The sequence below is a fragment of the Poecilia latipinna genome, unplaced genomic scaffold, assembly GCF_001443285.1.
Source record: "Poecilia latipinna isolate Pla-1442-1.1 unplaced genomic scaffold, P_latipinna-1.0 Scaffold1017, whole genome shotgun sequence".
In the NCBI taxonomy this organism is placed as follows: domain Eukaryota; kingdom Metazoa; phylum Chordata; class Actinopteri; order Cyprinodontiformes; family Poeciliidae; genus Poecilia; species Poecilia latipinna.
This window is the reverse complement of record NW_015113633.1, coordinates 46,407-59,405: the sequence shown is the minus strand read 5'-3', so window position 1 is coordinate 59,405 and position 12,999 is coordinate 46,407. Positions and strand designations below refer to the sequence as shown.

Sequence of the window (12,999 nt, the reverse complement as noted above, 5' to 3'; positions counted from 1 at the left end):
ATACACCGTGACAGCTGCTGAACTCTGGTCCAAGGTGGCGAGGCAAGCTGAAGAAAACGGTGACTTTCAGACAGTAAACTGAAGATACAGATGTATACTGAGAAAATGAAACATTCTTCATTATTCCAACATACTGAAATTGGAATTTCTTGAATACCGGTACTTTTTTACACAGTATCCAGAAATTATGGGATATTTTGCGTATCTTGTCTTTTTGTTTCCAGACTTGAAAAAAAAAAAAAGTCTGGAAACAAGAGCTTTTAAAGGAAGGAGCGATTTAGCCAGCTATTTCCATAATAATTTCTCAAACATTTAAATCAGCAAAAGGATTCAAAGGTAAAAATACATTTTAATGGAAAACTCATTTTCTACATGTCAGAACATAAAAAAATATATACTCTACGTCTGTTTGGATTCACAATACAACATGTGAAAGGCCATTACAGATCATTTTTCTGGCTAAAAATGCAGACCATGATACTTCCACCATCATGCGACAGTGTAAATATCTCTGGAATGGATCGAGTCTACTTGCATTTTGCAACAACAGAGATATATGTGCAGATCGCAAAGCTAAAAAAAAAGGTTATTGGCATTAGACAACTAATGCAGCTGTATTCTTTTTATATGGCAACCCCACCAAATAGGTCATATTTGACAACACGATATGACACTTTGCTTTTTCGTGATTTGCAGCTAGTAGTCACTGAAACATTATTTATTTCAAATAATTAAGAGCTCTTAAGATCTTGCCAAGATAACAAAACACTCTTCTGCAAAAAAAAAAAAAAAAAAAAAAAAAGAACACCAGATTAGCAATGACAGGTGTCTGGAAACCTGAGATGGATTTATTTATCAGCACCTTCTGTGGAACACCTGATTCTACGTTTGTGAGGCAGAAGGTGTGATAAATATACTCACCTTTTTAATTTGACAAATCTAAATTACACTGAATTTTTTTTTTTTTTTTTTGGTTATTAATTTGAATATATCACATTTATAAATAAGCAAGGCTTCAGACAGAGGTTTGTTTATCCAAATATGGTTGAAATGTTTCACATGAATGACAGAACGGTGTTTTCCCACTTACCTGCCTGTTCCTCTCATCCATAATCCGGGTGATCTGTATCTTCTTCCGCCCCATGGCTGTGCCCTTTCCGGTCTCTCAGACACGTCAACAGTATCAAAACAACACACTTTCTTCCCCCACTCCCTAGAACATTGTGCAACAGGATCTCTTGTTGTGCGCTCTCTTTCACTCTCCTCAGTACACTTCTTGCTCCTCAGCACACCGCACCACAGTCTGAAAAGAGAGGGGGAAAAAAAACGTAATATTAACTTGACACCCAACGATGTCTCTTTAAGTAATCTGAAGCACCAGAGGGTCCTGTGTTCTGTTCTCAGGCAAACTAAGAAAGTGTTAGATACACATGCAATGATCTCTCCTTGCTCCTGTACTTAACCTTTAGTTCAAGTAACTGGAAGTCAGCTTTACATTTTCAGTAGAACAAAGGGACTTCAATATCCAACTAACTTGCTGTGGAAAAATCAAACCATGAAGTACGGGGTAACATTTAGTATGTAAAGAAAAAAGTGAAATCATGGCAGTACCATTGTGAGAGTGACTAACAAGTGAAATAACCCCTTATTACTGTTGCTGAAACAATTCAAGACGGCAGTGTCTGGATAGTGGACGATGCTTCAGGGTGCAGTGCCCAATGATCCTTTTCAAACCTGTTATATTTAGGATCCCCAGTGCTTTTAAATAGAACATAAAGGGAAATGCATCTACATTCTAGCTTCCCTACCTGCTCAACATTCCCAATTTGGTAATATTTATGGTTGCATAAAGCACTGACCCTCATGGAGTGAAAACTTTACATAGGGGCACAACCATCCATTAAGGTCAACGCTGTTTTAAAACAGCAGTTGGCAAGATATGAACAGCATTCCTGCTAGATATACAGTGGTATTTTTACGTGCGACTCTCCTACCATTCTATGCCTGGATGTTAGGTTAGTGTGGTAAACTTGTAGCTCAATACTATTGTTCTAGAACAACACCGCTCTGCATCTATCCATATTTTACCCAAACATAGGTTAGGAAAAATAACTCAAATTGAGTTGATTTTAACCCAATAACTTTGACTTCATGCTGTATAATTTATGAGTTGGAAAGTGTTTTTACTTTAGATGAGAATTCAGCTTCAGCTGTTTTTTTTTTTGTTTTGTTTTTTTATGTTTTCTAAGCACTGACGCTTGCTTTGCTCTTAAGATGATTAAGAAGGTTTCCAGTTCAGTGTTCACATTAGAGAAGCTGAACTCTCCAAGGTTGGAAGAGGAGCCAGTAGGGATAAGAAGAACCAGGGGTAATTCTCACAGGAGCTAGTAACCTGGCCGGTAGTTTAGGGCACAATGTGCCCCAGGGAGCATCTAACGATGCCCTGTCTCTGCTTCTGTGCAAAAAGAGATACTGTCCACTCCCTAGAGGCACATCCATCACTTCCACCTGGCAAATAGAAACTGTCCAAACAACTATCTCCCATACAGTATGAGAACAAATGTGGAAAGGTTAACAACTCCAGCCATGAGATGCAGTCAGCATTTGAGCGGTGAGCAAGACAGGAGCCTGACCTGGCAGGGGAAACGAAAATGACCAGTTCCAGTCACACGCAGTCATTATGGGTTACAGATGAACGGGCATTATGGTGTCTGGCTGTCTGAATCAGGGCTCCACTGTAGGCAAACTTCACTGAGATCACCTTGCTAACTACCCACACACATTTCTGTCAGAGCCAAGCAAAGGAACTGCATGAACCCCCACAAAGAATTTCATCAAACCACATCACAACAGACCGCAAAATAATGACAATGTTCCCCTTCTTTCGCCAATTCAAACATGCAGACTTGACAGCCATGTTTAAATTAGAACGAGCCTGTGAATATTAGGTGCCCTGCGACAAAAATATCTTTCCTAGGCTTTAAGTGCACATCACAAACAAATAAAAGTAAAAGTAAAAATTAAAATAAGGTGACAAAGTGTATTGTCCCCCAAAAGAATCAAGGCATATTTTATACCCATCCCCTGGCTGGTGATGTATGTACATCACACATCCAAATACATATGAGAAAGAATTTTCGAGAGGAATAGTTTAGCTCTGAAATGCCGTAGCCAGAGGTAAATCTGCAGGGTCGACTAAAGAGGGCCATGGGTAAGAGATTTCCTTACAATGGGAAAATATTGAAAAGACATGACCTAAAGTAAGGCAAGACTCCTTACGAATACAATGGAATGCTGTGGTTAAATAAAAATGTACCATTTCATGGTTTTCTTTCTTTAACTTCCTCCAACAAACAAATTGTACCTGGAAAAGTTCTGAATGATCTGTCTTGTCCTTTTTTATTCTTTTAACAAGGTTGTGTACATTTTTGAGTACCGTTGTATTGATAAGGGTTTAGAAATAAACCAGTCAAAATCGAGGTACTTTATTAAAATCGTGTGTTTACTTTTCTGTCTTTAGGCTGTCAGAGTCGAGCAGCTCAAAGTATGAGGCATAGCAGATTGGGCCCAGAGAGCCTTCATGCACAGATGTGAGATGACAAACCAAGAGGGCCTTCGAAGTCCAGGTGTGTCGTGATTCCAGCTGATGTCTTCTGTGATCAAACCCTCTCAAAATACAAAGCTAATAAGACTGTTATCTGAGGGTTTCGCATTTTAATTTCTACAACTACGTTGAAAATGTACAGCTTGATTACTTTACCTAAAGAACTATATCCGAAGATTTCATAATGCAAATCATACGTCTATATGGAGTACAGTATATTTTAAGCATTAAGAGTTAAAATGTGGACAAAGATGTGGTTTATGCAATAGACCTATTTTATTTATACCTGAGATGTGAATATTAACAGCCATGTATTAACTGATTTGTGGAATGTAAAAAACTGTGTCTTCAGAGCAACCAGGATTAGACAAAACATTTCAATTTTGACGTATGAGCTTTTAAATACTGTAACTTCTAATGCACAATTCTGATCTGTCACAAGGTTATTCACCATCTTTTTTTCTGGAGTATTGTAGTTATCTGTTTTATTTATTTATTTATTTATTTCCACCACAAATACAAAATTTTATTTTTATAACTTTAATAAATACAACAACCATGAGACACATTTATTTGTGTAAGTTACATGAGTAGTTTGACATTACACACATTTTTTAAACACTTATAAAAACCCTCTGCTGAAAATAATATCTTTTTTCATTGTTTATAATTTGGTGGTTGTATTTTTCTGATAAAAGTTGAATTACTAAAGAGGCATAAGCATATCTGCTGCATAGCTGACTTCTAACATTTCACTGTAGTTAACTGTTTTGAGAACCAGGTGGTGTAAAATTATATTTTAATGAAGAGTTTCACTGGCACTATAGAGAATCAACAAATTCTCATCCAGTTGCAGAAAATAATTCATTTGCTTTATCCTAAGCAACTCTTCTGCTTTTAGTTGTTTTATGTTTAATCTCAATGTACCGATTCAGACAGAAGTTGAGAGGTAAAGCATAATGTTTGTTCATCTTTGTTCTCACAAGCAAAGATGCCAAAACCTAAATTTTACTGCTAAGATGAAGGAAATAATAATCAAATGATCAAACTACCAAATACTAAGTGTTGACAATGTAAAAGCTGTAAGCCTCTTGAGCACAACTAAATTATTCACCTTGATATTGTAAGCAGCATTAAAAAATAACTAATATTGTAAAAATGGATGCAAAGTCCTGTATTGGCTGTCCTAGTATCGGTACTGGCTGCAAGATAACTTGTGAGAATTGCTCAGTTAAACTACATCCATATTTTTGCATCCTCTGCTGCAAAATATTTTTCCCTGCAGCAATAATATTGAAATTGAACCCAGATGAACCATAAAATGAATCTGTATGCCATTTAAGTTATAACTGTTTTGAATCTCTCCGAAAACAGAAGATATTGCTTTCGTGCCCCACATTTAACCAAAGAAAGGATTAAGTTTAACTCGCATGATCTTGGATTTGCATACAGAACAATTGAAAACAACCGCTTAGAATGAACTACTCTTTTGAGTCTTAGATGTTTTAGTTCTTAGGTCAGAAATATTGGGAGGAGAAAGACAAAATCAGGGAAATTGAGCCTCTGGGGAGCTGTTTCACTGAAGCTGCAGTCATATATTGATCTGAATATGTCAATGGCAAAAAGAAACACTTACATTTTGAATAATGTCAGAACTGTGTGATTAAAGGGTTTTCACTCAATATTAGAAACAATCTAAAAAATGATTGTCGCTATTGTTAGTAAAGCATCATTTCAGAATGAGAGTTGCTAATAATTTAATTTAAATGGTATTTTCTGTTCTGACTTATTACTTTGTAATCAATTTATAGTACCTTTGTAGCTCCTCTGCTTACATCGCAGCAACATTTTAAAATCTTTAAAATAAAAGAAAAACTGGAAACCCAAAATCACATACTATTTCTAAGCAGATTCATTTTAAATTATTAGCACATTAAATTAGTTTTGTGTTTTATCTTTTTTATGAATGAGGTGAACAACTAGGGTCATCGTTCAAAGGACGTTCAAAGGAATATATTGTATTTTTCTAATCCCCAACTGCTTCATCTAACCATGAAGTTATCAATTTTCTACAGTTTCTCACAGATGACAGGCTAACTTATATGATATAATACAATGCAACTGTTCAATCTCAATCCAGAGTGAGAGTTTCTCCTAATCCGGAAATTTCCTTGCAAAATTCAAAGCATATTATGTTTATTTGTGGGTCTAAATTGGTGGAAGGTGTTTTTATATATGTCTTTGTTTGACTGCCTCTCTGTGGAAAACTTCTGACTATCCTTCTCACATGATCTTAGCCTACAGCTCCTTTGTGACTCAGTAAAATATAAATACCAATAAAACTTTGAAAGAAATATTTGTTCTGAACTTCACATTTTTTCACATATTCTGTAAAAAATTACAAAAGGATATCAGATGGAAAAAACGCATTAGCCCAGCATCTTTATGACTTGAACGTAGCAATCTGCATGTAACACCATTAAAAAGACCTTGGTATAATCCAGTGTACCTGACCCGCTCTGATATAATCACATCTAGCACTTCTGAAAGATGCTTACCTAACATTTGTAACACATAAATCAATGTGCAAAGAACACGTCGCCATAGAAACGGCCACGTCAGCTTGACAGAAAGTCAATAACACACGACTAACACAACAAGTCCTGGCCTTACTGAAGTGTGTCCCCCTGTTCAGCACACATGCAGCTTGAAGCATGCTACACAAGTAACACAGCAGTAAGTCAGCAGGGCAAGACAAGTGACAGGGATGCTGGTTTGCTTTTGTCTCTTCACTTAAAGAGATAGTTCAGGATTTCTTTGAAGTCACATTCTGTAGGTTTTAAGCAATTATAATCCTACTGCAGTAGATAACTATCTTCTCGTAATCAGTTAGTATGAATGGAGGTTAGTTGATTTCGGAGGCTGAGACCAACAGTCTATGACCAGTCTGAACTTCTAATGTGCTAACAACTCTAATCCCAAAGCATCACAGCAGTTTAAGCGAAAACTGTTATATAGACTTTTAATATATTTCTATTGTCCAGAAACAATCATTTAACACATTTCTAATCTGATCAAACTGCCTGGAAGAGAAACAGTCAGAAACCCCTGATTTTTCCAGTTGAATTCCAATTTCAGAAACCTTTTTTTTAAAATACTTTTACAACTTGGAAAATGTCTAATTAAATATACAATTTGATTATTTATATGAGATAATGGCATAAACTGAGAAAACAAGGTTATGCTACTAACTTTGAGTATGAGTATTACTTGAAAAAAAGACTAATATTTACTGAGGTGCTACTTGCTATAAAAACTACTGACATATTGCAAGTCTCATGAGGTCCAGCTAACAAGCAACAAACTAGGACAGGGATATTGAACTAAATTAACTGAAAGTACAAGACAGATTTTTTTGTTTTTTTCAGTCAAACTTTCAAAAATTAGAGTAACAGAGCATAGAACATGTATTTGTTTTCTGAGTTTGGAAGGCAGAAGGCTTGGAGAACCGGCGAGTGATTACTCAGGCATGCTGCAGCTGTAAGGGGACATGAACAGGGACAACCGAGGGGAAATGACTAATTAAACTTACAAGCGGGAAGCTGGTAAATAACCAAAGAATGACAAAACAAACTAAAACCTGGGTAAGTAATGGCGGTATAAAAACTAAAGAAATGAATCGAACGTACTAAGCAATGTTTCTACCTTAACCAGAGTCCTACAGATCACGTCTGCACAGTGTCTGTTAGGTTTAAAGAAGCGAAACCTATGCAGCTAAGATGCCTGTGCTTTGGTGAAGGTGATGGACACCAGCCAAAGACTGAGCAAAGCCGTGACAGTTGTGCTTCCTGTACAAAAAACAGAGTTAGCCTCAGTATCCTACCACAGGCCGTGGGCAGACAAGACTTAACTTCCTGCCCCTACACTTCCTGTTATTCAGGACTCTTCTGCGTGCCCTCAGCAGGGAGAGGAGTCAGGGGGAAAGGAAGAAAGGGAGGGACCACGTCAGGACTCCCTGCCCCGCTTATCCTTCCACTTATTACCTTCCTGAATGCAAGTCCGAGACTAAACAACAACAACTGGCTCATCTCCTGTGGCCGCGCTCAGCGATTACAGTGTGGATCATTACACGGGCTGGACAATCTGCACATTAGGCTGTCAGTCCCTGCCTTTATAGCAGACAAAGAGAGAGCTTCTTCTGGTTATTCAAACACTCCGCCGGTTACATAAGAATGAATCATAACTCGTGCAACACCAGTTAATATACAGTGAAACAACAAGATTATGACTGAAACACATTTTGGAGAATCCAACGTTCTCTTGTTGTAATCCCCAATATGAAGTGATAAAACTGCATTCAGTGAAATAATCCATGACACCGCTTTTAGGTGTATCAAACTCAAAGTGTCACCGCCGTCACTCCTTTATGATCAGCCTTCAGGCAGACTGAAGACTCAAGTGAGCCGGCCCTAATCCATAGTTGTGTTTAAAAGGCGCTTTGACATGGCTACAGTAGAAAGGGAACATCCATCTCTTTGTTCTTGTGTTCATCAGGAGGTGCTGTACCTGTAAATGGGGCTGCTGGCCTGAGGGGAGTGGAGGCAAGCCAAGCCTCTCCCGTGTTCTCCCTCTTGCTCTTTTGTGAGAGCGTGCTTATCTCCCTCTCCAGCAGTGAAAGGCAGGATTGTGGCCCTCGCAGCATCACTAGTGTTAATGTCTCCTGATGCTAATCTGACACGCGGCTGATCCCTCAACAACCACTTTCTCCTTCCCTTATTTCTTCTTAGCTCTAACCCTTTCCTTCTCTCTTTCTGCCTCTTTCTTTCCTTTTCACATGATTTATTTCTTTCTTTTCTTTGAACTCATACTATACATTCCTTCACCTCCGTTTCCAAGGCGACTAATGAGATATAATTAATAAGAGCTATTGCAAGGGCATTTGAACAAAAAAAAAAAAAAAAAAAGTGAAACAAGAGCCTTTGAGAAATGTAAAAGGGGGCATGTCTGCAAAACCTGGAGATTCTGCAGCACTTCCCCTTTCTCTGTAAAGCAATGCTCAGGGTGCCATTTCTCATACAGAACAATGATTTGAATAACATTTCAAGGAAAGATCTGAATGACTGTGGTACGAACACTGTAGGTGTTAAACTGTACTAGAGATGCACCGATAAGTCCTTTTATCAGGTTGATGCTATTATGCGGTTTTCTTTGAAATCTGGCTGGTCTTTTAAGGACTGTACACATAAAAGAGATAGAAAATATGCTGCAGGTTCTTTAATAAAAGTCGGTGCTTTTCAATATCAGGAAATCACTCGACAGCAATTTCTGATATTATTGCTGAATCTTGTAATACTGTTATCAACGGTGACTAAGTCACGTTTTTCTTAGTCTACTCATTGTTTCCAGACATCTAAATATCTCAATCTTTTGTTATGAACTTTAGAATAATATCCATATCAGATGTTGGGATGATATTAAGTAAAAGTCGATCCAACTGTCCAAATATATCATGGTTGTCTAGAAATTGAATGTATAGACATTGCATTATCAGTACTTTATGACTGTGATATTGCTCTGGCTCACATTGTATTGACAACATACTCCCCAACCCATCTGATTTATATAAAATTTAAAAAATGCACTAGCACTATCCAATATCGATAGTGCAGTGAAAAAGAGAAATGAGCATTCAATTGGTGGGTCTCGAGAATAAACAGTAAGAAACAGTCAGTCATAAAGACATTGCTTATAGGTTCCAATTATACAATTTTTTTTGTCATGTTTCATTCAGCATTCTCCAGCCAGTCTGCAACAGATTCAATGAAGATGCAAAAATCCATTGTTCAGAAAGGAACACTGGGGTGGCCAAAAAGCCAGCATCTAGAGCCTGCACTGAAATGGCAGCCAAGCAGACAGCGAGTGGTTAATCTGCCCTGATGACTGAGAGCTCGTCCAACTCTCCGATGACCCAGCTGTAATCCCACATTGGATCAATGCAAGTTCAAACAATCCTCCATGCTGCTAGCACCTTGCTTGGACTGGGGGATGGTGCTGTAAGACAGGGGCCAGGAGACAGAAAGCTACTTAACACCTCCAAAATGACATGAAAAGGGAAGAAAATCCCACAGGATGAACCTGGTCCCACCAAGAAAACATTTCATAGTATATGTATATATACGTATGGGCCACATTATGCAGGGAGCTGAATGGAAATGATGTCGTTCCTCCAGATAAATAACGTACATGGATCCAATCTAGCAAATACGAATGACGATGAGTGGATATAACAACCAATAACCGAAGGACATCGTATGCTGACAGCCTTACCAGACAGGCATCCTCCATCTCACTCTCAGAGTACTGTCAGGGGATGAGAGGACTATGCAAGGTGACTTTGACTAAGTGCCTTGGGGGTTTCATGAGAAAACGCCATTGACATTACATTAATTTCATGTCTCTTTTCCAACTGACTTAGAGACACAGAGTCCCAGAAAGCAGGACAAAAAAAAATGAAACAGACACTTTTTTCCTGTCCCTTTAAGGCACTGGGAGCAGAGATCTGGAGTGACAAATAGGTAAAAAGAACAGCTACAAACTTACTCCTATTTTTAAGAGTCAACAGAGATGGATAAATGCCAGTCAGAAACTTTCCACTGCAGACAAGAATGTTTGGAACTGATGGTAGACGTTTGCATGAAAGAAGAAGATAAGAAGAAAGGAGAGAAAAAGAGAGTAATAATGTGGTAACTATGTAGAAGAACGTAAGGGAGACAAGACTAAAAGAAGCCCCCCTACTCATCCCGTCCCACCTCTGTGGTAGTGTGCGGTAGCAGCGTTGTAACATAATTACTGCTGGGACACTTCTATTCCCAATGATCCATTTGCGTCAGTCAGGTTTTCAAGCCTAGCCAATGAATGGATTCTTAGTTTCTCAAGGATAAAGAGATGACCCTCACCTAGCAGTTATATCCATTTCATGTAGGAAAGCAACTCCCTTCCTCAAGGTAAATCCCTCGATGCGTGTTTGAGTGAAACTTTCATGAACAGAGAAAAGGATGATAACTTCCTCGATGCAAGGGCAGGGGATGAGCGATGTCATAATAAAGATGATTGCACAAGACAACAGAGAAATCGTAAAGCACTTCAGTTGGTACGGAACGCCTGCAAAAGCATCCCCTTAGTTTTGTTGCTCTATATAAGTTGCAGAGTTAGATCTTAATGTATTTCTGAGAAATCCTACTGATGCATTAAACAAGAGTTGGGCGATTCAGGTCCTCGAGGCTGAAGTTCTATATTTTTTGGATTTGTCCCTGTTCTGACACACATGAAACAAGTAGCTGATTTAACTCCTCATCATGCCATCAAGTTCTGCAGGAGTCAAATAAATGAGCCATTTATTTGATTCAGTTGGAATCAAGTAGTGAAACATCTAAATCACTTAGCACTAAAACACTTGGACATGCTCACCTCTCTTTTCAAGGGAGTGCCGTTAACCCCTTATCTGTCATTCTCTAAATGCTTGTAAGTCAATGGGGCCTTGAGGACACTGGGGCCATCATGACAGTTAAAGGCTTAAACTTTAGCTGTCGTGATGTACAAAATTAAAAGAAATTTAGGAATGAGAGGACAAATAAATAAATAAAAACAAAGAGCAGTTGGGCCAAAAAGGTACAATATTCTGAGCAATAAGCATTTCACTTGGCGAATTTAGTCAATGCTTATTTGAGAATTTCACTTCACTTCAGTTTAAGTAGCAATGGACAAACTAACATCCAACAACTTGCTTCATGGTTTGCTTTTCTTGTTTTAACAACTAACACCTCAGTGAAAAAAAGTTCTCAATAGCAGTCCACATGACCTTTCTGTTTCAACTTTAGAATGAATACTTCTTATCACACTTTGCTCTGGTAAATTGTGCTACATGTTACATGTCTACTCGAGTACTTCTATGTTCCTTTTTCACATTTGCAGTCAGAATTTTCCCTTTTGGCAGCTGCACACCAACATAAAGATGCATGCACAAATAAAAACTAATGTATGCATGGTCCTAGAGGTTTATAAATTTGCATAAAATTACAGTGTAGTGCTGCTGTCTGATATGGGATGACGGCATTTGTCCATTTGCATGGTTGTCGATCATGAGTTGGACTTCTCACCAGGGAGCGATAGTAATGCCAACCCCATAGGGAGCCACAATCCCCCCACACACACGCAAACACCCCACAGGAACCCTACAGTCTGTGTTAAGTGTCATGGCGGGCTTTTGATGTTGCACAGACCGTAGCTCAGAAATGGTAAACAGCAGCGATGAACCAAGATCTTCCTCCAGGGGGAATCCACACCGTGAGGATATTAGAGACGTTATGCATAATGTGTTTCAGCAGCGGCGCATTTACCCAATCACAGCAATAAGAATCTGAATTAAAAGCCAAGATACTCATTTTATCTCCATATATATATATGTTCTATACTATCTGAGAGTTTCAGCCAGAAGTCGCATGCTCTTAATGGAAAAAAAAAAATCCAAAAGTTCAGAATAAATATTTGATTTTCTCTTCCCATTTTTATCTTCCACTCAATGCCTCTTTCCCACAGTGTTCCATTACATAAAAGGTTTATGCAATCTGAGGAGTGAGCATGGCCGTGAGTCATAACAACAGCAAAAGGGACTAGCTTTAGCAGCACTGATTTTTCTTTTCTAGAATTTTTATGCCACACATGGCCTGTTATTCACATTTTACATTTCATCAAAAGTGGTTATATTAAAGCATGCACTCTCTCATTTACACAACACAATGTATGGCTGAAAGATGTTGGCGGTCTCCCATCTAAGTTTTTAAACTTTTGGATTTTGAGTAACCCTGGTTCAACAAGGTCAAACAGGAAAGCAACTTTTTTAAATTAAATGTAACATGCTGAATTTAAGAGAAAAATACAAGAAACTGAGCAGGCAAAATGATGATTTATTAATCACTTATGTAAGCTACATAAGTGATAACCTTCCATAAAAACATCACGGAAAAAAATTAAACAGAATTTTTTTTTTACAAGATTTGTTTTAATCAAAATAGTAAAGCATTAACATACTTGTTGCACAGAGTAGGAACATTTCCTGCCATTCTGCAAATCAGTTTGTTGGATTGCGTTCCACTTTCAGTTTTAAACAATGCTTGTATACGGCAGCTAAAGGCTGGGTAGCAATCTTGCTGGATCATAGTTGCAACATTTGAGCAGCACTAGTTCTATAGCTGGTGTGCACAGGTGTGTCATGTGGAAAATGCACATATGCAAAGAAATCAGCAGGCTGCTTTATCTGTTGATCATGTGATTGGTTCTTTTTTTTTTTTTTTTTTTTTTTTAAAAATTCCCCCCTTTTTTTTTTGGCCTGGAAAATT

General features: G+C 38.0%; 1 protein-coding gene across 15 annotated transcripts in view; it reads right to left on the bottom strand.

Moving 5' to 3' along the window:
* The window catches only part of mef2aa (myocyte enhancer factor 2aa), a 75,300-nt gene that overhangs the window by 45,542 nt on the left and 16,759 nt on the right, over positions 1–12,999 (bottom strand). For all 15 annotated transcript variants that reach the window (XM_015050886.1, XM_015050900.1, XM_015050887.1 and 12 more), the window contains one exon: positions 1,091–1,303. In XM_015050886.1, coding sequence (XP_014906372.1) covers positions 1,091–1,144 — 54 coding nt within the window. In that variant the 5' untranslated portion in view covers positions 1,145–1,303. The remainder of the gene's footprint in view (positions 1–1,090; positions 1,304–12,999) is intronic.